Source organism: Passer domesticus, chromosome 21 (assembly GCF_036417665.1).
Source record: "Passer domesticus isolate bPasDom1 chromosome 21, bPasDom1.hap1, whole genome shotgun sequence".
Taxonomy (NCBI): Eukaryota; Metazoa; Chordata; class Aves; order Passeriformes; family Passeridae; genus Passer; species Passer domesticus.
Window position 1 is genome coordinate 6,949,336 of NC_087494.1, and position 25,219 is coordinate 6,974,554.

The 25,219-nt window shown below is 53.3% G+C and overlaps 2 protein-coding genes and 1 long non-coding RNA gene across 3 annotated transcripts in view; all 3 read left to right on the forward strand.

The window, feature by feature from the left end:
* The window catches only part of LOC135284517 (zinc finger protein 271-like), a 523,404-nt gene that overhangs the window by 316,758 nt on the left and 181,427 nt on the right, over positions 1-25,219 (forward strand). The gene's annotated exons all lie outside the window — the stretch shown is intronic.
* On the forward strand, positions 3,603-4,120 carry LOC135284637 (uncharacterized). Its single transcript, XR_010349902.1, has 2 exons — positions 3,603-3,709; positions 3,824-4,120. It is a non-coding gene; the product is annotated as an uncharacterized LOC135284637 (long non-coding RNA).
* On the forward strand, positions 8,186-20,532 carry LOC135284493 (serine/threonine-protein kinase pim-1-like). Its single transcript, XM_064396025.1, has 10 exons — positions 8,186-8,255; positions 16,481-16,710; positions 16,823-16,873; positions 17,078-17,444; positions 18,062-18,238; positions 18,473-18,626; positions 18,861-19,026; positions 19,355-19,514; positions 19,675-19,788; positions 20,207-20,532. Exons 1-6 carry the CDS (start codon positions 8,186-8,188, stop codon positions 18,577-18,579), a joined length of 1,002 nt encoding a protein of 333 aa, XP_064252095.1. The 3' UTR covers positions 18,580-18,626; positions 18,861-19,026; positions 19,355-19,514; positions 19,675-19,788; positions 20,207-20,532.

Sequence of the window (25,219 nt, forward strand, 5' to 3'; positions counted from 1 at the left end):
GAAGTGCCTCCTTTCCCGTCACAATCTACTGGCCTCAAAGGCTGAGGGGGCCCAGTGACCGAGGCTTGAGGGGACACACGGCCCTGGGAGGCCTCCAGTCCTGGCCCCAGGCTGCTTACCTGCTGCTGATAAGGAACAGCACTGTCCTGGAAAAAATCCACAGTGGAAGCACAAATCTCAGGGGGAGTGGGCATGGCTCCAGTATTTTTCAAGGCCTCAATCTCTTCATTGTCAGTGTTTTTTATGACTCCATCCTCAGTCACTGATGTGGGAAGAGCCTGTGGCCAGGTTTCAGTCCCTGAGGTGTCCAAGTCTTGCGAGAGCCCAGGTGAATCTGGGCTGACATCAGGCTCTGCTTGGAGCTGGGTCAGCCGCGAGTCAGGCTCAGCTGGGCCCTCAGCTGCTGTGGTGTTGGTCTTTCTACGCCGAATGTGCGGGAATTTTCGGAACATCTGCCAAAGAATAAAGGACAGGGAAGCCAGGAATGCTCCAAGTGTAGTGCTTGGCTGAGCAGGGACAGCAGGCCCAGCCCAGGTGGGCATGGCTGCAGGTACCTGCGCTGTTCTGCGGAAGCGGCCACAGCTGGATTGCTGCTCTTGTGTGCGCTCCACGGCTGCATCTGGCAAAGAGCGAGCACAGCCAGAGCTGAGGGGCTGCGGGAGAGGCTGGAGAACACAGCCCAGCCCTGGGCTCCCCAGGCAGGGACAGCCCCGGGATGCCCCAGGGGGATGGAGCACGGCCACTGCGGGGTGTCTGCCTGGGCCCTCTTGCGTCCTGTCCATGGGCATGTCCCCAGGGGATGGGATGGGATGGGACGGGATGGGACGGGACGGGACGGGACGGGACGGGACGGGATGGGATGGGATGGGATGGGATGGGATGGGATGGGATGGGATGGGATGGGACGGAATGGGGCCAGGCTGGCTGCAGGCTCCAGTCCTACGGCCCAGCTCTGCCACTCACTGTCCTGCAGTGTCTGGATCTGCTCTGGCTCTTCAAGTTGCTCTCCTGAAGCAGCTCCAGGGCCTTTCTTACTTTTCCCCCGGAAGCATTTGAACAGGCTGAAAAATCTGCCTGCCATTCTACCTTCCAGCCTTGAAGGCACCTTCTAGAGAGATGCCTCAGGATATTGCCAAGTCAGCAATTTCAGTTGTGCCTTGAAGATTTCTGAGACAGAGAGGTCTCAGGGTAGCTGCAGGACAGCAAGTCCTGCACTCTAGTCTTGGGCGCTCCTGCCACAATGACAGGAGATTCCTGGTAAATTACTCAGGTCAGCAAGTCCCACAGTCTGGCCTCGAGGTCAGCTGCAGGAACAACACCTCAGAACAGCTCCAGGTCAGACAGGAACGAGTGCACTGTGTGGGGGCTCCTCACAGCACCGCTCTGTCCCGTCCTGTCCCGTCGCCTGCTCCGAGCGCTGTGGAGTGTTCTTGTCACCCCCAGCTCCTATGTCACCACGTGTCACAAAGGACACACTCCTCCATTCCATGCCACGGTGACTGTGCTGCAGTGTGTCACAAAGGGCCCTTGCACACACTGCCACCTGCCCTGGGGCCCTGCCCAGCCCACCCAAAGTGGCCCCGGTTGGAAGGAATCCCTGGCCCCAAGTGTCTAAGGCAGCCCGACAGGATCTTTAGGAAGGGCTCAGCCCATCAGCAAACGCTGCCCTGCTCTGCGGGCTCAGGGCAGCAGAAGGAGCCCCCAGGGCTGCCGAGGCAGCCGCGCTGGCAAGGGCACGGGGCCTTCCACGGAAGCTGGCACGGCCTCCTTGGGACACGTCCCGGCTGCTGGCCATCCTAAACCCGCGGCTGTGACAGGCACAGGGAACGTGTGGGCCAGGGCACCAATGCTGCTCTGAGCCCTGGGGCCTGGGCAGCGCTGCCATCAGCAGGTGTGGCAGAGTGCCCACCCAAGCAGAGCTGCCACCCCCCGAGCCCTGGCAGCACTGCTGCCCCTCTCCTGCCCCAGAGACCTGTGCCCCGGGGGGCTTGTGTGCCACAGGGAGCCAAAGCCCACGTGCACTGGGGGCTGTGCTCCTCCCTGCAGGGGCTGTTGGCAGGAGCACCTGGAGCACTGCTGCACCACTTGGTGTCTGTGAGAAGGCAGAGGCTGTTAGTCAGTCCTGAAATGATTTGCTCATGGAAGGGATTGGCAGGAGCACCACAACACCATCAGCTGCTGAGTTTCCCTGGACAATTGGATTGTTCAGGGACACTGTCGTGTTTCATTGTGATCTTCTGTCAGTTCTTCTGGGAAAAACACTAGCCCAGTCTGTGATGTTCAGTGCTCCATTTGCTGTGTGTCTGTCTATGTCTTAGCTGATGCAAAGCAAATATTTCCTCCAGATCCAAAGAGCTGTGCCTGAAAATTCACAGAGCTACATCCATTTCTGATTTTTTTAAAAAGTTTTCCAGAGCCCGCTGATAATTTTCAAGGTTTTCAGAGAACCACAGAATAATGAGGTTGGAAGACATGTCTAGGATCATCAAGTCCAACCTATGCCCCAACAGCTCAATTAGACTATAGCACCAAATGCCATATTCCACCATTTTTAAAACACATCCAAAGATACTGATTCCACCACCTCCCTGGGAAGAACATTCCAGTACTTTATTATTCTTTTGGTTAACTTTTTTTTCCTAATATCCGACCTGTACCTTCCCTGACGTATCTTGAGACTGTGTCCTCTTGTTCTGTCAGTTGCTGCCCGGTGGAAGAGACTGACCCCCACCTGTCTACAACCTCCCTTCAGGAAGTTGTAGAGAGCAATAAGGTCACCTCTAAGCCTCCGTTTCTCCAGGCTAAACAACCCCAGTTCCTTCAAACATTCCTCATAGGGCTTGTGTTCCAAGCCCCTCACCAGCCTTGTTGCCCTCCTCTGGACGTGCTCAAGCATCTCAACATCCTTCCTAAACTGAGGGGCCCAGAACTGGACACAGTACTCAAGGTGCGGCCTCACCAGGGCTGAGTACAGGGCAAGAATGACCTCCCTGCTCCTGCTGGCCACACAATTCCTACTGCAGGCTGGGATGCCATTGGCCTTCTTGGCCACCAAGGCACATTGCTGGCTCATATTCAACCAGCTGTCAACCAGCACCCCCAGGTCCCTTTCTGCCTGAACACTGTCCAGCCACACTGTCGCCAGCTTGTAACATTGTAGGGGATTTTTGTGGCCAAAACGTAGAACTCGGCACTTAGACTTATTAAACTTCATGCTGCTGGACTCTTCCCATCCATCCAACTGATCCAAGTCTCTCTGCAGAGCCCTCCTTCCTTCCAGGAGATCAACACAAGCTCCCAGCTTAGTGTCAGCTGCAAATTTACTAATGAAGGACTCGATGCCCTCATCCATGTTGTCTATAAAAATATGAAATAGGACTGGTCCCAGCACAGAGCCCTGAGGGACAGCACTGGTGACTGGCCGCCAGCTGGATGCAGCACCGTTCACCATCACTCTCTGGCCCGGCCATCCAGCCAGTTCCTAACCCAGCCAAGAGTGCTCCTGTCCAAGCTGTGGGCTGCCAGCTTCTCCAGGAGTGTGCTGTGGGAGACAGTATCAAAGGCCTTGCTGAAGTCTAAATAGACCACATGCACAGCCTTTCCTGCGTCCACCAGGCAGGTCAGCTGGTCAGAGAAGGAGACCAGGCTGGTCACACATGGCCTACCCTTCGTAACCCCTGATGACTGGCTCTGATACCCTGGCCATGCTGTAAGTGCTGTGTGATAGCACTCAGTGTGAACTGTTCCATCTTACCTGGTACTGAGGTCAGGCTAACTGGCCTGTAATTGCCAGGATCCTCCTTACCACCTTTTTTGTAAACAGGTGTCACATTGGCCAGTTTCCAATCATCTGGAACCTCGCCAGTGAGCCACGACTCCTGGTAAATGATGGAGAGCGGCTTGGCAACCTCATCTGCCAGCTCCCTCATCACCCTAGGGTGAATCCCATCTGGTCCCATTGATTTTTAAATATCCAAGTGTCCCAGCAGTTCTCTGACTGCCTCCTCTTGGATAATAAGAGGACCATTCTGATCCCTGGCACCACCTACCAACCCTTGAGGACAGTTGTCATGAGGATAAGCTGTCTTACCACTAAAGACTGAGGTGAAGAAAACATTAAGCACTTCCGCCTTTTCCGCATCTTTAGTAACTAGTTTGCCTGCTCCATCCAATAAGGAACCGAGGTTGGTTATACCCTTCCCTTTACCATTAATATATTTGTAAAAACTTTTTTTATTATTTTTAACAGAAGTTGCCAAGTTGAGTTCAAACTGAGCTTTGGCCTCCCTAATTTTTTTTCTACATGCCCTGGCAGCACCCTTAAATAATTCCTCAGAAATCACTCCCTCCTTAAAAAGATGATACATCTTTTTCTTATTTCTAAGTTCCTTCAAAACCTCATTACTCATCCAGACTGGACGTTTGCCTCGTCTACTCATCTTTTGGCACACAGGGACAGTCTGTTCTTGTGCCCTCAAGATCTCTGCTTTGAAGCACACCCATCTCTCCTGGACTCCTTTGTTTTTAAAGGCTGATTCCCAAGGAATTCTCTGGACAAGTCTTTTAAATAGGCCAAAATCTGCCCTCCGGAAGTCCAGTGTAGAGATCTTATTGATATTCCTCCTTATTTCACCAATTATTGAGAATTCTATAGTTTCATGATCACTATGCCCCAAGCGGCCTACAACCTCCACATCACCTACCAGTCCATCTCTATTTGTAAACAATAGGTCTAACATAGCCCCTCCCCTGGTGGGTTTGCCCACCAGTTGTGACAAAAAGTTATCCTCCACACATTCTAAAAACCTTCTAGATTGCTGTTTTTTTGCTGTATTGAGTTCCCAGCAGATGTCTGGTAGGTTGAAGTCACCTACAAGAACAAGGGCTGATGATCCTGAGACTTTGTTCAGTTGTTTATAGAATAAGTTGTCCACCTCTTCATCCTGGTTGGGTGGACGATAGCAGACTCCCAGTAGGATGTCAGCCTTGTTGGCCTTCCTCTTAATTTTTACCCATAGGGACTCAACTTCATCATCATTAGTCTCAATACCTGTGACATCCAAAACCTCCCTAATATAAAGGGCCACCCCTCCACCTCTTCTCCCTTTTCTGTCTTTTCTGAAGAGCTTGTAGCCATCCAGTGCAGTGCTCCAACTATGTGAGTCATCCCACCACGTTTCTGTGATGGCAACTACATCATAGTCCTGCTGATGCACCATGGCCTCCAGCTCTTCTTGTTTGTTACCTATGCTGCGTGCATTGGTATACATGCATCTCAGCTGGGCTGCTGATTTCTCCCCTAACACAGTCTTACCACCCCTGGGCCTGCTTCCAAACAGCCCAGCTGCATCCCCTTCCCCCTTCAAACCTAGTTTAAAGCCCTCTCAATAAGGTCTGCCAGTTCATGAGCTAAAAACCTCCTACCCTTAACAGAGAGATGTACCCCATCTGATTCCAATAGAGCAGGTGCCATAAAGGTTGCTCCATGATCAAAGAATCCAAAATTTTGCCGATAACACCAACCCTTGAGCCATTTGTTAATGATATGAGTTTTCCTATTCCTTTCATTATTTTTCTCTGCCACCAAAGGGACTGAGCAGAACACTACCTGTGCACCTGTCCTATCAACCACTTGACCCAGTGCCCTAAACTCCCTTTTAATCACCTTGACACTCCTCTTTTCAATCTCATCACTGCCAGCTTGGAGTATCAGCAGTGGGTAATAATCAGAGGACTGAATCAGCCTAGGAAGTTTCTCAGTGATGTTTCATACCTGGGCCCCAGGGAGGCAGCAGACCTCCCTGTGGGATGGGTCAGGTCGACATACGGGGCCCTCTGTCCCCCTCAGAAGGGAATCACCCATCACGATTACCCTTCTTTTTTTCTTGACATTAGAGGTGGTAATCCTCTTTTTAGGCAAGTCATAATTGGGAGGCTCACTGGGTAGATGATTTTCCTCTAAATCATCTCTCTAGCTGTCTAGATCCAGTGCCTCATACCTATTCTGAAGTGGCACCTGGCTAGGGGATGGGGGGCAGGAGGGGTTTTTTGTTATTACCACCCCGAGCAGGGACCCATTTCCACTCCCCTTCATCTACCAGGTGCCCCTCTATTGCCTGAGAGTGAAAGACACATGAGCCCTCTGACTCCTGGTGGGCCTCCCTTAAAGATGTAAGGGCTGAACTCCACCAGTCTATTTCCTTTTCACTATCCCTGATACTCCTTAACCTTTCAACTTCTTCCCTAAGCTCAGCCACTAGCGAAAGGAGGTCATTCACTTGTTCACACCTCAGGCAGGCCTTCTCCATAACATCCCCTGAAGCCACTGATAAGCTCAAACACTCCAGGCAGGAATGGGTCTGTACGGACACATCCTTTTTGGAGGGCTCTACTTGGTCGTATACACTTGTACCAACCACGGATTTTGACCGGGTTAAAACCATTGCTTAGGAGAAAGCCCAAGATCAATCAACCAATAAAACAATACTTCACCAAACTAGCTGGAACCTGCAGCCCTGCCTGCTTGCCCTGCCTGCGCGAACTGCTGTGACCCTGTTTGCCTGCTCCTGTTCACCGCACTCCGGGTCGCCGCGCTCCCCAGAGGTCTCTTATAATGGGTCACTCCGGAACAAGGAAGCTCCACCTCCTGCTCCTGAGTGGCTCACAAAGCAATTAAGGTCATTAAAGTCCTTGTGCTGTGTCTGTGCTGCTGAGCTGGGCTGGGCTCCTGCCACAGAGGCAGCTCCTGGGAAGCAAGAAGAGCTTCAAAAGCACATTTCTCTTGAGGAGCAGCTCTTCTGGCAGCCCAGCAGGGCTGGGGCACTGCCTGCAGCCAGCCCGGGCACAGCCCAGAGGCACAGAGAGCTTCAATCAGTCAGGGCTGGGAAGGTGCTGAGAAGTGCCTGGGGCAGAATCACTGCCAGCCCTTGGCACAGGAACCTCTGGCTGCAGGACAATGCAGCTGCAGCTCCTGGAGCCATCTCCTAAAGCTGGAACATCCCAATGCCTGCAGACTCTATGAGTACATTCTCTGATTGTCTCTTGTGCAGCGCAGCCAGGGGTGCCCAGGGCTGTCCTGCAGAGCAGGCTCCTGCAGCCCAGGGCGCTGTGCTGGTGCAGGGACTCTGCTGCCTGCCAGGGACAGCTCTCAGCCGGCCCTGGCAGCTGCTCCCAGCACTGGGGGACAAGATCTGGGGGGGAGGAGACAGCTGGTAAGGCTTTGAAGTGTTCTCCTTGTGTGGTGAGGATGCTGCATTGGTCAGGATTGCTCCCAGCATAAGATTTAACTGCCGAACATCTACAAGTAGATTATACAGCTAACACAGCTAGTCAGGGGCTGGATAAAAGGGAAAATCCTGCTTTTTAAATCTACTGCTGTTGGTTGCCTGGATAGGAAATTCCATATAGATGTTAATCTCAGTTCAGGTGAAGAAAAATAAAAACAATTTTCTCAAATCTGAACAAACCAGGCAGTGACAGCAATCACCACAGTTCACTTTAAAGGCAGCATCAGTGTCGATTTTCCAGCCTGCTCAGGGTTGCTCTGATGTTGCCATCAGAGCCTGCAGAGCCAGAGCTGCCCCTGGGCAGTGCCAGAGCTGGGAGGGGTCTGCAGGGCAGAGCTGAGCCCCCAGGGCTGGGCTGGGCTCTGGCAGCACTGGCAGGGCCCAGCCCTGGGCACAGGGACCAGCTGCTGGCAGGGACAGCTCCAGGCAGCAGAGCCCTGGGCAGGCAGTGGGGGGAAAGTGTCCCCAGCCCGTGCTGGAATATTTAAAATCCTCTCCTAATGCAACTATTCTATGATTAATTTTTATACAGATCCCCATGCCAAGGCACCAAAATGTCCAACAGCAGCTCCATCAGCCACTTCCTCCTGCTGGCATTGGCAGACACGCGGCAGCTGCAGCTCCTGCACTTCTGCCTCTTGCTGGGCATCTCCCTGGCTGCCCTCCTGGGCAATGGCCTCATCATCAGCGCCGTAGCCTGCGGCCACCACCTGCACACGCCCATGTTCTTCTTCCTGCTCAACCTGGCCCTCAGCGACCTGGGCTCCATCTGCACCACTGTCCCCAAAGCCATGCACAATTCCCTCTGGGACACCACCACCATCTCCTACACAGGATGTGCTGCACAGCTCTTTTTCTTTATGTTCTTCATTGGAGCAGAGTTTTATCTCCTGATCGTCATGTGCTACGACCGCTACGTGTCCATCTGCAAACCCCTGCACTACGGGACCCTCCTGGGCAGCAGAGCTTGTGCCCACATGGCAGCAGCTGCCTGGGCCAGTGCCTTTCTCTATTCACTGCTGCACACGGCCAATACATTTTCCCTGCCCCTGTGCCATGGCAATGTTCTGGGCCAGTTCTTCTGTGAAATCCCCCAGATCCTCAAACTCTCCTGTTCACACTCAAACCTCAAGGAACTTGGGCTCATTGCTATTAGTGCCTGTTTAGCACTTGGCTGTTTTGTGTTCATTGTTTTTTCCTATGTGCAGGTCTTCAGGGCTGTGCTGAGGATCCCCTCTGAGCAGGGATGGCACAAAGCCTTTTTCACCTGCCTCCCTCACCTGGCTGTGGTCTCTCTGTTCTTCAGCACTGTCATGTTTGCTCACCTGAAGTCCCCCTCCATGTCCTCCCCATGCCTGGATCTGGCCCTGTCAGTTCTGTACTCAGTGGTGCCTCCAGCCCTGAACCCCCTCATCTACAGCCTGAGCAACCAGGAGCTCAAGGCTGCAGTGTGGAGACTGACGACTGGATGGTTTCACAAACATTAAACTGCAGGCCAATTTGGGAAAATCACTTGTAATAAAAGTCATCTTTGATACTTCTTGATTTCCTTGTCCAGATGCTTCTCTTTGTTTTACTTTTTTCATATTGTCCAAAAAGAAAAGTTATTGTTTGTGTAATTTCTCATTTTGTTTCTCCCCACCTTCCCTGTGGCCACAGACTGTTAATGAGGGGCTGCGCTTTCAGTGGCTTTAAAGGAACTAAAGGATCTCCCAGCACAGTTTTCTGCAGAGATGCCCTTTTGTTGCCTTCTCTGGAGCTGCAGCAGCAATGTCTGTGTGCAGAGATGGGGGCAGATCAGTGCTGGCACAGCATCTGTGCCCAGCAGCAGCAGCAGCACTTGGTGTTGCCAGTGCTGCTGCCGTGGCCCTGCCCCGCTGCCCTGGTGGCCCTGGTGTTGCTGCAGGGCCTGAGTGCTCTCGGGGCCGGGCACAGTCCTGGGGGTGGCAGTGCCGGGGCTGCAGCAGGGACAGGCCATGGGCACTGCTGGGGCAGCGCTGACGCCTCAGGCCAGGCCCTGGGGGCTGCAGGCTCCTTGCCCAGGCTCTCTCAAGAACACGGCCAGGCCAATGCTCAGCACAGAAAAGCCCCAGGGTGAGCAGCCCCAGGCTGGCCGTGGGCAGGCTGGGGGCAAACAGCATGGCTGGGGCTCTGCAAGGGCTCTGGGGGAGACGGGAAGGAGCAGCAGAGCAGGGGCTGATCCATCCCCAGTGCGCTGCACAGCCCAGGGCAGCGTCCCAGAGCGTCCTCATGGAGCTGCCAACAACATCCCCCCTCTGCAGCCCTGGCCTCTCCCCCAGCTCACACAGGTGCCGCATCCTTGCAGGCACAGCCACGGCAGCACTGGCTCAGGAGCCCCTGTTTGCATTGCACAGAGCAGGCACGAGCACCCCCATGCTGCTGCTGTGGGGACATGAACCTGAGGGAGCACAAATGCCATCAGGCCCTGGGGCCAGCAAGGGCTGGGGGACACCAGGGACATCACTCAGCTTTGTCGTGGCCTTTGCAGTCAGCCAGAAAGTTTGTTCCCATCAGCTGGGAGTTTCCTGTGCCACTGCAGGCGCTGTTGCTCAGAGCCAGGGCAGCCTGGCAGCCACCCCCAAACTGCCCTGAGCATTTTTGTTTACATCACCTTTGCTTTCTTCATGTTCCCTGCTACAAATTTCTTCCTGTTGTCCAGCCCTGTTCCCTCCCCTGCAAACAGCCCATCCCTATTTGCCCTTTCCTCTCTGACCCCACTCCCCATTTCAGTTCCTGACTTGGCACCATGGGAACGTCCCTTGGGCAGCAGGATCATCCTCCAAGTGCTGCAGGAATTGTCTGCAGGCTCCTGCAGTGTCTTGTGCTGCTCCCTTGCCAGAGGCTCCCCAGGCCAGGGGGGCACATCTGGGCTGCTGTGTCTGCCTGTGGGGCTCCCTGTTCTGGGCAATGAGGAGGAGCTGCAGAGGCTCTGCAGGACTGACACGATGGGTTTTGGGGCTGGCAGGAGAAGCTGAGGGACCTGGGCTGCTGCAGCTTCTGAAGAGGAGGCCCAGGGCTCATCCTGCAACTGCTCCAAGAGTGGTTTCCGAGAATTCCAGAACCAGCACGGATGGAAAAGTCCTTGGAAATCATCAAGTCCAACCTGTGACCTGACACTGCCTTGTCTCCCCTGGGCCTCCTCTTCTCCAGGATAAACAACCCCAGCTCCCTCAGCCGCTCCTCACAGGATTTGTGTTCCAGATCCCTCACCAGCTTTGTTGCCCTTCTCTGGACACACTCCAGCCCCTCCATGCCCATCCTAAATTGGGGGGCCCAGAACTGGACACAGCACTCAAGGTGCTACCCAACCAGTGCTGAGCACAGGGGGAAGAATCACTGCCCTGCTGCTGCTGGCCACACCATTCCTGATCCAGGCCAGGAACCATTGGCCTTCTTGGCCACCTGGGCACACTGCTGCCTCATGTCCAGCCTGCTGTCCATCAGTCCCTGCAGGTCCCTTTCTGCCTGGCTGCTGTCCAGCCTCTCTGTCCCCAGCCTGTAGTGCTGCAGGGGTTGTTGTGACCAAAGTGCAGGACCCAGCACTGGGACTTGTTAAACCTCACCTTGCTGGATTTGGGCCCTGGATCCAGCCTGTCCAGGGCCCTGTGCAGAGCCCTCCTACCGTCCAGCACATCCACACTCACACCCAGCTTGGTGTCATCTGCAAATTTGCTGATGCTGGACTCATTCCCCTCATCTAGATCATCTATGCAGATATTGAAATCCACACTGGCTGGCTCTGATCCCTCAGCCATCCTGTGGGTGCCCTGTGATGGCTCTCAGGGTGATCTGTTCCATAACCTTGCCAGGCACCCAGGTCAGGCTGACAGGCCTGGAGTTCCCCAGATCCTCCTTCCAGCCCTTCTTGGGGATGGGCTCACACTGACACCTCCACTCCTCTGGAACCTCCCTGCTGAGCCAGGACTGCTGGTAAATGATGGAGAGCAGCTTGGGGAGCTCATCCACCATCTCCCTCATCCCCCTGGGATGGATCCCATCTATTCCCAGAGACACCTGTGAGCATCTGAGTGGCTCAGCAGGTCCCCATCTGCTTCCTCCTAGATTACAGGGGGCTGTTCTGCTCCCTGTGCCCATTCACCAGCTCTGTACGACATTGGTCCTGAGGACAATCTGTCTTATGGTTGAAAACAGAGGCAAAGAAGGTGTTCAGTACCTCAGTCTTTCCTCATCTTTAGTAACCATATCTCCCCCTGCATCCAATAATGGTGCAGATTGTCCTTGCCCCCACCTTTTGCCAATCATGTATTCATAAAAACATTTTTATAATACTTCACAGAAGCAACCAGGTTAAGCCCCACTTCAGCTTTCACCTCTGTAATTTTCTTTCCCATGACCTAACGACATCCTTAAACAATTCCTGAGTTTCCTGCTCCTTTGTCCAAAGGTGATATGTCCTCTTTTATCCCCCGAGTTCTTGCTAAAGTCCCATGCCCAGCCAGGCCAATTATTGTCCTTGCTGGCTCATTTTTTGTCACATAGGGACAGCCTGCTCCTGTGCCTTCAAGGTTTTGTTCATGACATATGTCCCTTCTTTTCTGAACAACTTTGCTTTAAAGGGCTTCTTCCCTTTAAAATTCAGTACCTGATTCAGAACATCCCAGATCTGCATCCTGAATAGGCTGAAGTCTGATCTCCGTATGTCCAGTGTAGAATTTTTGTTGATACCCCTCCTTCTTTCACAGAATATTGAAAACTTGATTGTTTTATGGTCACTTTGCTCCAGACAAACTCTGACCTCCACATCTCCCAGCAGCCCTTCTCTGTTTGTGACCAGCAGGAGACAGAGCTTTCCTTGGGAGTGGGGCGTTGAGAGCTTTGTAACAAGCTGGCTCCGAGCTAAAGCTCACAGTGAGATTAATTTGACCAAGATAGAAGGTGAGGGGAGTTGCCATTCCAATTAAACTGTGTCCTTGGCCCACGGATGAAGAAATACACAAAGACAGGTGGTGGAGCGGGACAGCCTGGGAAAGTAATAAGTAGTTATACCAAAACAGCACGTAGTTAGCTGATAGCTAGTTAGCCAATGGTGAGCTGGGATTTTGCACTATGCATGAGCTAATTAAAGGGTGTATAATAATCGGTGATTCGGGAATAAAGACGAGACTTGTCGATCATCATATGGTGAGCAAGTCTTCCTTCTCCATCAGTGGGGATTGCAGCACAGCTCCCCAAAGTGCAGCTTGGAAGGTTCAGCCTGGAGCTGAGGAGAAAGCAAAGTCCCTGCCAGGGTAGAATTGTGGTGCTCGAGGTGTGGCAGCGTGAGGCTGGGCCATGGCCGGCTCTGTGTGCCAGGAGCCGGCAGCGCTGGGTGCAGGGAGCCCAGGGAGGGCACAGAAACGCTGGCTGAGAAATGCTGGGGCACAGCGAGATGGGCGAGTGCAGCCGGCCAGGGCACAGGAGCAGCACGCACAGGGGGCACAGCCTGCAGGACAGATGGCTGAGGGCTGGGCAGGGCTGGCAGGGCCACAGGCACCCAGGCCTTTGTGCCCTGGGCTCGGGCAGCGCCTCTGGAGGCCCCACAGCAGGAACTTTCCTGGCAGGGGCTGCACTTTGGCTCTCCCTCGGCCTCCCTGGCCAGGCTGGCAGGGGCTGCAGGTTTATGGCATTTGTCCTTGCTGCCCCTCACATCGCCCTGCCCCACAGAGAGCCCCGAGCCACCCGTGAGGGACAGGCCCTGCTAGCCCAGGCTGGGCTCAGGGCTTGGCCTTTCTGCTTCCCCCAGCCAGCCCAGGCCTTGCTCAGCATTGCAGTTCCCTGCCCAGAGCCCTGGGCTCCCTGCACTCCTGGCCTCAAGGATCTGCTCACACCAGTCCCTGGGGAGCCTTTGGCTCTCCCTGCCCTCACTGGGGCCCAGCCATGCTCCAAGGCACTTGGAGTTTTGCTGCTGACTCCTTGAGCAGCTTCTTCATCCTTCCCTCAGTGCCTGAGGCTCGTGGACCCAGCCCCAAATCCACTGTGGGGCTGATTAAAACACAGAAAGCCCTCAGGAGCTCTTTGTCTCCCTTCAATTGTCTTCAAGTCTCCAGGGCTTGTGCAGTGATTGGAGTCAGTTTGGAGTTCTGTTAAGGAGGAAAATGTGGAAGTGCACCAAACACATGATGTTTGGATTTAATCATATGGGCAGTTTTCTATTTATCAGTTCAGAAAAGAGGTGATAGAAACATTCCTGAAGTGATCTTGATGCTGAATGTCTCCTTAGGAGGTCTGGGCACGGAGAAGAACAAGCCCCTTTTGGGCTGACCCTGTTTGTACAGCCTGCTGCTCACCCCAGCCTCACCATGTCTGACATGGCCCACCTGGGACTGACATCCTAAAACATGCAAAAATGTTGCTGTAATTTATTATTTTATTTTATTCTGTATCAAATTATTTTGTGTTATTATTTAACTACGTATATATTTATTATATTCATTTCTATTTATAATAATAACATTGTTTTTTCTTACCTAGTTTTTATGTTGTGAAATACAAAGCTATGTTTTGTGTCAGGTACATACAGGCAACCTGTGTACCTGTGATTGGGATATGTGTGGAAACTGATCATGGGACAGTTACAAAGACAATTCTAATAAATAACTGAGGAAGTAAAGCATGGAAGAAGGCCTTTGAACCTATCCTTTGTTCGCAATTAACCTTTATAACTCTTCAGTTGATTTAGGAGCATTCGAATTAAAGCTTTAAGGATGTTGCTGCTTGACAGGAACTTTCTGCTTCTAGCTAAAATGAGTTTTGCAATAATAACCTTTTGAAGTATCATTTTAGAATATTGCTTGTAGTAAGGATCTTTGGAACTGTAGCTTTAGAATATATCAAAAGGAAACATGCTTATCTCAACACCTTAACAAAACAGTGAAAAGCAGCTTGAGAAAGGAAGATGAACATCAACTCTATCAAGGACTGATAGTTTCAACAAAGGGAAGCTGGACATCACTGTTATGAGATTTACAGTCCTTGCAATTAAAAGGTGGACCCACATCTGGAATCTGGACCTCACCAGCTGGGAGACTTCTTTCTTCTTTCGGAAGCTGGACCCCACCATACGGGGATACTCTTTTCTGGGATACATCCTGAGAAAAACTAAATCACAATAGTGTATAGAATTGTGACATAAAAATTGGGAACAGAAACTGCTGAGAAAGCTTATGAGTACCCCTATAAATATCTGTAAGCCCCAACTATCGGCGTGCAGTTGGAGGGAAAATTTTCCCCACTGTACCCAGCGCTGTTTTGCTCATACTTTACCATATTAATTAATAAATTGATTGCTGCTTGAATATTGGCCTCGTCAAGCTTCTCATTTATAACATTTCACATCCTTTTCTCTTGGATGCAGTTGGCAAACTTTCTCATGCTGGCTGCTCAAGGGCAGTGTGCTTCTGCTATCAGGCATGTACACAGAGTGTTTGCAAGCATGCTTCTAAATCCACAGAATGTCCATTGTTTTGCCTGCAGGGCTGTGCACATAGGCCACAGTGTCTGCCCAAAATGCTCTCTAACAGGGAAGTCTTTTCCTGAACTAGTAGGGGGAGGGGCTGCTTGAACTTGCTTTCTAGACGGACCTCTTTTGGAGGTTTCCTCCCAAAATTTGCCCTAAACCAGCACAATCCGTTAAAATGAAAACTTCACCAGTAGCACAATTCCACAGCCCACCAGCAAAAAGAAAGGATGTGTAAAGTTCTCCAAACATTTGTCCTGCTTTGCTGCAAAAGTCATGCTGCACACACAGTGCAGTGTGGAAAGCCAAGAGAAGCTGCAGCTGGTGGCAAATCTTGGGACACAAGCTTGACCTTGTTCTCCATGAAAGGTTCTTGAGAAGAGCAGACAGGAGAAGATTCCTGGAAAACTGAAACAGCTTTCCAGAAGTGAAATGAAAGTGAGAGAAACATTCCAAGAAGTTTTCCTCCATTTATTTCTAGTCTGCCCTTTCCCATGTTGCACTACTTCTCTATCCCATTCATTCCAAATGCACCTCACCTCTTAAGATCGGTGACTTATCATGTTTTAGACACTCTAAAATACCATGAGACACACAACAGTTTTCCTTCCCCTGTTTTTACTGGAAAGCAACACTGCAGATGTAAGTGCAGTGCTTGGGTCAGGCAGGAATCCTACACCAAGGGAATGTGCCCGGACAGTGCTTGACCCGCAGCAAGGACAATACACAGCAGTGATTGAGGGGATTCCTCTGCCAGCGTGCAGGAGTCAGGGCTCTGCACCTGGGCTCGACACTGCCAAGTTCCCGTGTTTGGACAGACTAAGGGGCTGTCCCGGGGCGCGCGGGGCTCGCCCGTGGGGCTCGAGCGGGGAACGGACACGCGGACAAACGGCCCCGGGGCTTCAGTTGCAGCGGCAGCAGCAGCAGCGGCGGCAGCAAAAGCAGCGCAAGCAGAGAATCTAAAACACTCTTTTTCTTTCTCTTTTTCTCTCTCTTTCTCGCCCTTTCCCGCTGACGAGCACCCTTCCCTCCACGTCGATTTCCCGGCGTCCATCTCCTCTCCTCTCCTCTCCTCTCCTCTCCTCTCCTCTCCTCTCCTCTCCTCTCCTCTCCTCTCCTCTCCTCTCCTCTCCTCTCCTCTCCTCTCCTCTCCTCTCCTCTCCTCTCCTCTCCTCTCCTCTCCTCTCCTCTCCTCTCCTCTCCTCTCCTCTCCTCTCCTCTCCTCTCCTCTCCTCTCCTCTCCTCTCCTCTCCTCTCCTCTCCCCTCCCCTCCCCTCCCCTCCCCTCCCCTCCCCTCCCCTCCCCTCCCCTCCCCTCCCCTCCCCTCCCCTCCCCTCCCCTCCCCTCCCCTCCCCCCCCCCCTCCCCTCCCCTCCCCTCCCCTCTCCTCCCCTCCCCTCCCCTCCCCGCCTCCCTCTCCCCGTGCCGGGCCGGGCCATGCCCCCGGCCCGCCCCCGGCCCCGGGCGGGGCTGCCCCGTGCCCGCCCCCGGCCGTCCCGCCGCCGCCTGGCCTCAGTCCGGCTCTGGCCGTGCTGGCGCTGGCGCTGCTGGGCGGGCGTCAATGCCTGGGGCTGGGGCGGCATCGCCGGCTTTTGCCTCCGCCTGGCCCGGCCCCCGACCCCGAGCCCGGCCCCGGCCCCGGCTCCTCCCGGGGCCCGCGGAGGACACAGGCGGCGCAGCCGCTCCCGCCGCCTCCGCTGCGGCTTCCCCGGCCCGAGCTCCGCCGCTCGGCAGCGCAGCCGCCGGGGCGGGTGGGGATGCCCGGCCCGGGGCGGGTGAGGGGCGCTCGGGGGCCGTTGCTGGCCCCGGGCCGAGCGCTGACAGCCGCGTCCCGCCCGCAGGGAAGGCGCAGGAGGCCCTGCAGGAGCGGTACCGCCTGGGTTCCCTGCTGGGGCGCGGCGGATTCGGCAGCGTCTGCTCGGCGACGCGGCTCTCGGACGGCGCCCCGGTGAGCGGCGGGGCCGGCGGCGGGCGGAGAGGGAAGAGGGAGACAAGGACGAGAATGTCGGAGCGCAGTGGGAAGGGCCTTGAGCTCAGCCCGCTGCTCCCCTTGCTCGCAGGTGGCCATCAAACGCGTGCCGCGGGATCGCATCCGGCACTGGAGCGAGCTGGTGAGTGAGCGGGGCCAGCGGCAGAAGCCGGGCCGTGCCGGGCGGCGAGGAGCCGGGGCCCGGCATGGTGGAAGCTGCCGGGAGCCCTGTGGGGAGAGCGGGCGTGGGCTGAGCAGGGCATGCAGAGCATCCCGGGCTGGCTGAGGAGTCCCAGAGCCCTGGCACAGCCTCAGCTCCACTGACGGCATCGCGCTCCTCCCGCAGCCCGACGGCACCAGCGCGCCCCTGGAGATCGTGCTGCTGGCCAAGGTGTCCTGTGGGTGTGCTGGTGTCATTCAGCTGCTGGAGTGGCTTGAGCTCCCCGACAGCTTCTTGATGGTGATGGAGCGTCCAGAGCGGTGCCAGGAGCTCTCGGGTTTCCTGGTGGAGCGGAGGTTCCTGCCGGAGGAGGAGGCGCGGGGGCTGTTCCGCCAGGTGCTGGAGGCCGTGCGGCACTGCACCAGCTGCGGGGTCCTGCACAGAGACATCAAGCCCGAGAACATCCTGCTCGACCTGGCCAGCGGGCAGCTGAAACTGATTGACTTTGGCTGTGGCGCCTTCCTCCAAGACACAGCCTACACCCAGTTTGCAGGTGAGCCCTCGCAGGGGATGCTCCTGGGCATCTCATGGCCCAGCCTGGGTGTAGCACCGGGGCTTCCCCCTACTGCAGCTGGGATGGGATTAATGCTGGAGCCAAGTTGATTTGGTTGGGGTGTGAGGGGGGCCAGCTCCCAGCCCTGCTGACAGCCTTCAGTACCCACTGTGGCCTGGGCTGGGGCTGGAGCTGGTGCAGCCAGCCCGACAAAAACTCCCATGGGGGTAATGGAGAGGGGGGTCTGAACCCATGCCCTGGATGGTTTGGTGTGCAGGGGAGGAGGGGCTTGGACTGCTCCACTCACCTTGTTTGCCTTGGCTTATTAACATTTTTTGGGGGCCCACGCAGGCAGAGAGGAGAATGGGTTTTCTCCACCAGTGGGTGGGTTTTTCCTTTGTGTGTCATGGTTGGGCTTTCCCAGGGTTTCTGCTGCCCTCTTCCAGCACCAGTGGCTTCTTTTCCAGCCCCGAGTTTGTACACAAGTCCCAGGTGATGGTGAGAAGGCAGCGGTCACCCCGTGTGCTGCTGGAGCAGCCCCCACATGCCCGGGGATGCTGGGGCCAGGCTCTGGGAGCAGCAGCATCCCCCTGAAGAGCTCTGTCTGTGTTCCACAGGAACCCTGGCCTACAGCCCTCCAGAGTGGACCCAGCACCAAAGCTACCATGGTGAGGCAGCGACGATCTGGTCCCTGGGCCTCCTGCTGTACCAGCTGGTCGTGGGGAAGCACCCGTTCAGGAGGGGCCAGGAGATCATCTGGGGGCGCATCTTGTTCCCAGCACGGCTCTCTCAAGGTGGATCCTCATCTCTGGGCACAGGGGGAATACCAATGTTGGGAGACAGCAGCGAGCTGATGGGCATCCTGCTCTGGCAGCTGCTGAGGAGGTGGCACATGTCCTGCTCTCCTCCAAACAGAGAATCCGTGGGGAAGTTTAGGCCCAGCTCTGGGCACACCCAGTATGGCCTGGGCACAGGAACAGGGGGGCAACTTCTCCAAGTGACTGGTGATTTCTGGTTTGTCTCCCCAGAGTGCCAAGATGTCATTAAGCGGTGTTTGTCCATGCAGCCCTCGGACAGGCCATCATTAGAAGAGCTTTTCTGCCATCCTTGGGTGCAGGGTGCTCCTCGGCCCTAGAAGATGGGAGAGATCCATGTGCACAGTTGGATCCAGGGGCCTGGCAGGTACCAGCTCCACACATCTCTTGGCACTCAGTGGCAAAGCAAACCAGACTGGTTTTGTCCTGCCTGTAGCTCTGAGCAGGGGTCAGCAGAAGGGAACAAGCAGCTCTTGGGTGGGAGCTGAGCTGGAGATCTGGTGTGGCAAGCACTGGTGGCCACCATCCCCCCGGTTTGTTTGTCTGGTTCATGGATGGCTGGGGCCCTGGGCAGAGCCCTGACAGCCTGGTCTGTTCCCAGGGAAGGAGAAGGAGCTCCTGGAGAAGCTGTACCAGGTGGGGCTGCTGCTGGAGACAGCAAGGACAACCTCAAGGACGACAGTCTCTTCCTTGGCCTGGCCAGCTGAAGAAGATGGACTTGGATTCTGGCACCTTCTCTAAAGACACACTCCACACCCAATTTGCAGGTGAGTTCCACAGCCAGGGGGATGCTCCCAGATCTGGGCATGGCACGGCCTGGCTGGGCACCAAAGGTTCCCCCTTTGCTGGGGGGGATGCAACGAATTCTTCATTCAGCTCCCCAGCTGCTTTTTGGCTCTGGGCAGCTGCTGAGGTCTAGATGTGCCGTGGCTGGCTGCAGGCTGGGCACATGACCTCCCCTCCTGCCCTGCTCCCAAAGACAGCATTGATGGGCAGCTCTGGGCACAGCCAGCACGGCCTGAGCACCACGGGCAGCTGGGACAAGGGGACAGGAACCTTCAGCTGACGGGCAGTTTCTGGTTTCTCTCCTTGCAGCCGGGCTCTGCGGGTGCTGAGGCTGCTCTGGGCTCTGCCAGGGCTCTGTTGGGCTCAGCCCTGGGCACAGCTGGGCTGGCTCTGCCCTCACATTGCTCTGACAGCTTTGCATCAGACAAGCCCGTTCCGAGCACAGCGCCTGAGCTTTCTGCTTTGGCAGGTGAGTGAGACTCTCCTGCAGGCCCAGAGATTGCAGCTGGGGACACACATCCAATTGGCAAGAACGCAAACTCTCCACAGTCCCAGCTGAACACCTGGATCTCCAAAGGATGTTTCATCTGTCACACTCTTCATTCCTTTTTGGCTTTTTCTTCCTCTAGAGGTGCCACAAGTGGGCCAAAGCTGGCGAGTGGGCCGTGTCCCTGAGGCAGTGCAGTCTGGAGCTGATGGATGGAGAATTGCCTTTCTGCACTCCCAAACCAGAGGAAAAATCTGTAAGTGGGACTTTGTGTCTTTAAGAAACCCCTGACAGTTTCAAAGGGAATGTGCAGCTCATTCACAGGGTGAGAAGGAAGGGCATCTTCTGAAGGGTTTGGGGTTTGACAGAGGTTATATTCCCAGTGCTGCTTGGAGCTGGAAGGGCACAAAGCAATTTCCCATTGCTTCAACCACAATTTAAAGTAACAATGTTGGAAACAAAGCCCAAAAACTTTTTAAAAAGGCTGCTGAGGTCAGTAAAATGGATCCATGCCATTAGCACATTCACAATGTAATGTATGAAAAAAATAACTGAGTTTTCTTCTTCCAAAGATCATTTGCCTCTTAATACAAAGTCACAAAAGATTTTTCACTGCACACTTGGGTTTTGTTTTCATCTTTATCATTTTACCATTTTTTTTTTCCTTATAACAGAAAACATGCTGTAAAAAAAGAGTGTCCTTTGCTCCTGGTTCCCATGCGGAGCAGCTCCCTTCCTGCTGGCTGAGCTGCTCAGGCAGAGCCCGGCAGCTCCTGGCCATGCAGGGCTGAGGCTTTTCCCCACTGCTGGGCACAGACTGATGGAGCAGCACTGCTGAACACGGGCACACCCAGAGGGACCAAGAGCAGCTGCCTTTGCCCACCTGAGGCTCCAAGGCCCAAACTCTGAGCAGCCAGGGCTGGAAGAGACTCGCAGGCTCCCTGGTGGCTGTGCTGCCCCACTTGTGCCCGGCCCAGCTCTGCATGAGGCAGAGGGAGAACAAGGGGCAGCTCCCTCTCAGCCCAGCCCAGGGACCCCTCCAGCCCCAGGGATTGGGGCACTGTCAGCACCTGCTGCTCCAGCCACCACTCCTGCTGACCCTGACAGCAACACCCAAACTGGGGCTGATCCCGAGGGAGCAGCAGCAGGGCCTGGATCTGATCCCTGACTCTGGGCCAGGGCTGGACAAATGACCCCACAGCAGCAGCAGCACATGGAGCTGACATTCAGCACAGCCCCTGCCACTCTTCCCTCCCGTGTGCAGTGGTGTCACAGCCGCCTGAGGCACCTGAGAGCCCCCAGTGCCAGCAGGGACTTGAGATGGCAGCCCTGGGCTCCTGGAGGTTGTGCAAGGAATGCAGCTGGGGACTCCCTGTCCATGGGGAGCTTCCAGATGGAAAAGGCTGCTGTGTCCAGACAGCTCCAAGGGCAGAGAAAGGAGCATCTCGACCACTGGATCTGTGCCAGTCCTACAGTCCTGGGCAGCAGCCACTGAGCCCTGGGGGAACAGAGGGCACAGCAAGAGGGACAAAGCCAGGCGAGGTCAGAGACTGGAGAGAGCCAGACCGCGGAGCAGGAACAGCTGCTCCATTGCACTCTTGGAGAAAGCTCTTGGCTGGTTTAAAGCACTGAAAAGCATGAAGTGCAGAGAGGAGGCCACAGCAAACAATGCTCCTGTTTCCACACCCTCTCCTCTCTGAGTCCCAGAAGAAACTGGACTGTATTCATCTCTCCGAGTCGTCTCATTCAACATGAGCAGCTTAGCACCAGGAGCTGAAGGAACTGTCACCACAGGCCACAGGAGCTGAGCAAGAGGGAACTTTTGGAGCAAAGTAATGCTGCTCAAATAGACCTAGCTGAATGCAGCAGATATAGTAATGGAATCACAGCATCCTTTCTGTTGGAAAAGACCTCTAAGCTCATCCAGTCCAGCCATTCACTCAGCAGTGCCAAGCCCAGCACTAAACCACGTCCCTGAAGTGCCAAGGCCTGAACAGCAGGCCCTGAGCCAAAGGTGACTTCTGGATGAACCTTCCAACCAAAGGTTATCTTTGTATCTGCTCACTGATGAAATATGCATGGCCATTAGCACTGTGATAGATGTAGCCACTCCTTAGTGACACACGTATTGATCTTTTTGTATTGGCAAGCCAGACAAGGCCATGAAATCTGACATCTGGCCTTGTTTAGGGATGAAGGATCAAAGTCAGCTCCTTTGGTTCCTCCTTGAGCCCTGGCCAGGCTTTGGGAGGGACCCAAGAGGAGGATGAAACCAGATGTTCCCACACTAGAAGTGCTGTCAGTTTGTTCATTCAGCACTGTCAGAGCTGGGCCCTCTCACAGCAAGGTTGGAGCCTCAGCTGTAACTGGAGGCACCTGCAGGAATTCCCAGTGTCCAGGAGTGGCTCTGCAGTCCTTGGCTATGACAGCTTCCCCCAGCTGCTGTGTGGATCTGGGGGATGGTGAAGTCTGAGGGACACTGGTGCTGGATCTTTCTTAATCACTGCTGCAATCTTTGGTGCTGATGATTGGGTGCATTGCTGAGCTGCTCCTTTTGTGATTCTTTGCTGCTTTGAGCTGCAGTAAATGACACTGATTCCTTCAGATGGAATCTGTGTCTTTGGTGCTGACCCTGCCCACTGGCAAAACAAAACTGGCAGAGTCTGGCCAGATCACAGCAAAATGTCACTTGTTAAATGTAAATGTGAGGAATCAGTGGCATCAGAAATTCCCAGATGGGAAGCCCTTCCCTGGAGTTGGCTGGCTCTGGAGTGGGCTGAGGTCGCAGCACTGTGTGAGCACTGGGGCAGTTGGTTAAAAGAAGCTGAACCCCTGGATGTTTTAAAATGTATCCAAAAATTGCATATGGAAAAGGAAAAGAACTTGTGGGTTTGGGCAGACAAAGATGAATTTGTTAACCGTACATTGAAAACAGCACCTTCAGAAGGAATAATTCTTGTTGGAATGCTCCCACATGGAGCAACAGAAGAAGGTTTTAATCTTGAGCTCCGATGCATTTGTGCAAGTGAAGTATTAATATCACAAATAACTATGTACATATTTATAGTATAATCAGGTCTTAATATATATTGATATATATATATTTTATATGTATGTCTATACCTATCTAGCTATATCTATATTTCTATATCAATATCTATATCTACGTATAAAATTGTAATAATGTGAAATAGTGCTGACAATACTAATTTGGTAGCTTTGGCTGCTCAGGGATGTAACTCTAAATACTCTACAGAAAAGGATTGGCCAGGACCCTAATGTCAGAGGTAAACTTTGTGAGATTGTATACAATGAAAAAAGGAGGAGGGGATGAAATTGGCTATTTTTACAGGGTTTGCTGATGCTGTGATTCAGAGTGCTTTGTCTGTTACTGTGGAAAATACCGTGATTAAGACTGCTGGGTTTTTCATGTAACAGACTATCCTCAAGCTGCAGGATTTGTTGAACAGGTGAAGGGGTTGTTAAAAGAGCAGTTGAAAAAATGAGGAGATGGGAACCTGTCCCCATGGAGAACCCATCTCCCAGATGTGCTCCATACCCTTAACAATGGCCCACTGGGGAAATGGAAACCCCCTGGCTGTGCACAGCTGCACCCAATTTGCAACTACAACCATGAACGGTGAGGCTTGGACTGCCTGGGAAATTGTTGTGGGTGTGATGGCCCCTGGCAGGGCCAGCCCAGAGGCTGCAGGGCTGGACCTTCATGCATTGCCATTAATTAGGATAAATCCAAAGCAAATGAAAGCTATCTATAGTGAGACAGGAATTCTGATTCCTCCAGGACACCTTGGTTTGGTAACTGCTCATTTGGAGCTTGGCCTTGCAAAATGTTCATGTCATGGCAGGAGGAAAGGAGGAATTGATGCTGAATATAAAGGAGAAATTACAATAATTCTGTTAAACAATTGTCAATAAGATTGGGTTATTCAACCCCATGACAGGGTAGCACGATTATTGATACTGCAATTTTAAGCACGATTGTGAAAAAAGGAGATCCACCTCCAGTCATTACCATTTGTGGAGATAAAGGGTTTGGATGCAGCAGTCCTAACAATGGAGCCAGAGTGTGGGCCCGGAGGCCAAAAGGCCCTCCTGAGGCAGCTGAAGGAACAGCTCCTAGGAAAGACAACATTGAATCCTGAAACCTGGGCAGGAACAATGGGAATATGTCCCTGCAGCCAAGTATTCTGTGTGAGAACAAGTAGATATTACAGGATACTGTTTTACACATCTTGCCAGACCAAATCTCCTTGTTTGCCCCAATGGCTCCTTTGGAAAATGCTCTGATCCACAGGGCTCCATGTGAAGGCTGCTGTGACAATGAGGGACTTGCACACAAATTCCATCCAGGAGCCTGGGTGCCCTCAGGGACTGGGACCCGGCCCCCTTCCAGCCCAAGGGGAAAGGGCCCCACCAAGCCTTGTTATCCACAGATACCGTGCTAAAGCTGAACAGCAAAGGACCTTGGGGGCATTATTCTGAAATTAACACGGTGCCACCTCCATGGACGACCGAATTATTGTTCCTAACCCAAATGAGATTGAGGAAAAAGAATGAATAACCATGTCACTGAAGTACTGCTGATGTCTGCAAGTTGTATCTTGATAGTCAGCCAGAATCTTTGTTTGCCACAAACACCTTTAGAGTTTCACCAAGGATTAGTCATTAAATTCTTGAGAATGCTAAGATCAAAGTAGCCAAAATACTCAATGTAATTAATTCCTGGATATGCTCTCAACCAATGTTGGGAGGAATGGGGCTCCCTTGGAGGGCCCAGGGAAGAGCCCTGCATCCATCAGCAGCCCACAGTGGGAAATAGGAAATCAGACCTTTGGTACTGAGAATGGAAGCTGCTGGCTGTGTGGAGACTGCTCATAAATAGCTTCCTAAAGGATGGTTTGGGTCCTGTTTCCAGGCAATGCTGATGCCTCCCTTGAGGGTCCTTCAGCAACAATCACAAGGAAGAGTTGGGGCCAAGAGAACATTTTCCACCCAAGGGGTGCATTTGGTCTCAGAAAACCAAAAGATTCTGGTTCAACCTGTGCCCCATGTGTACTACCCCATTCTGCAGATTTTACAGTAATGAGCTAAATCAATTATTAGAAGAAATAGCAAATGATGCTGTTAAAATGTCCAATCTCACATCCCAGGAGCTCCAACAGACACAAATGGGGCTCTACAGAAACACACAGACTGGGATTATCTGCTTGCTGGCCAGCGAGGAACCTGGGCTCTCATGGGACAGGAATGTTGCACTGCTCTCAGTGATGGGTTTGAAGGCCAACAGTCAGGAATCAGCTTGACAGAAAAGGCAGTAGAAGAGTGGCAGAAAGAAGAAAATTTTTCTTGGTGGCATTGGCTTCATGGCTGCCAAATTGGAGGCTACTGTGAAATTAATTTTTGGCAGTGTCGCGTCATTGCAATATGAGCACTTGGTGTGTTATGATTTCATTTTAGAGTTGTTGTGGCACTTTGTGCTGGAAATGGAGTACTGAGTCTTGTCTAAAAAGAGACACAGTCTCACGAAAAAAGGGACATTTGATAAAATAATGGAGAATAGCAACTAATTAGGGATGTTTTAAATGGAAGGCAAATTATAGCTCTGAGTAATGAACTTGAACAACACTTAATTGAAGAACAAGAGCTGATGTCTTTATGCCTAATAG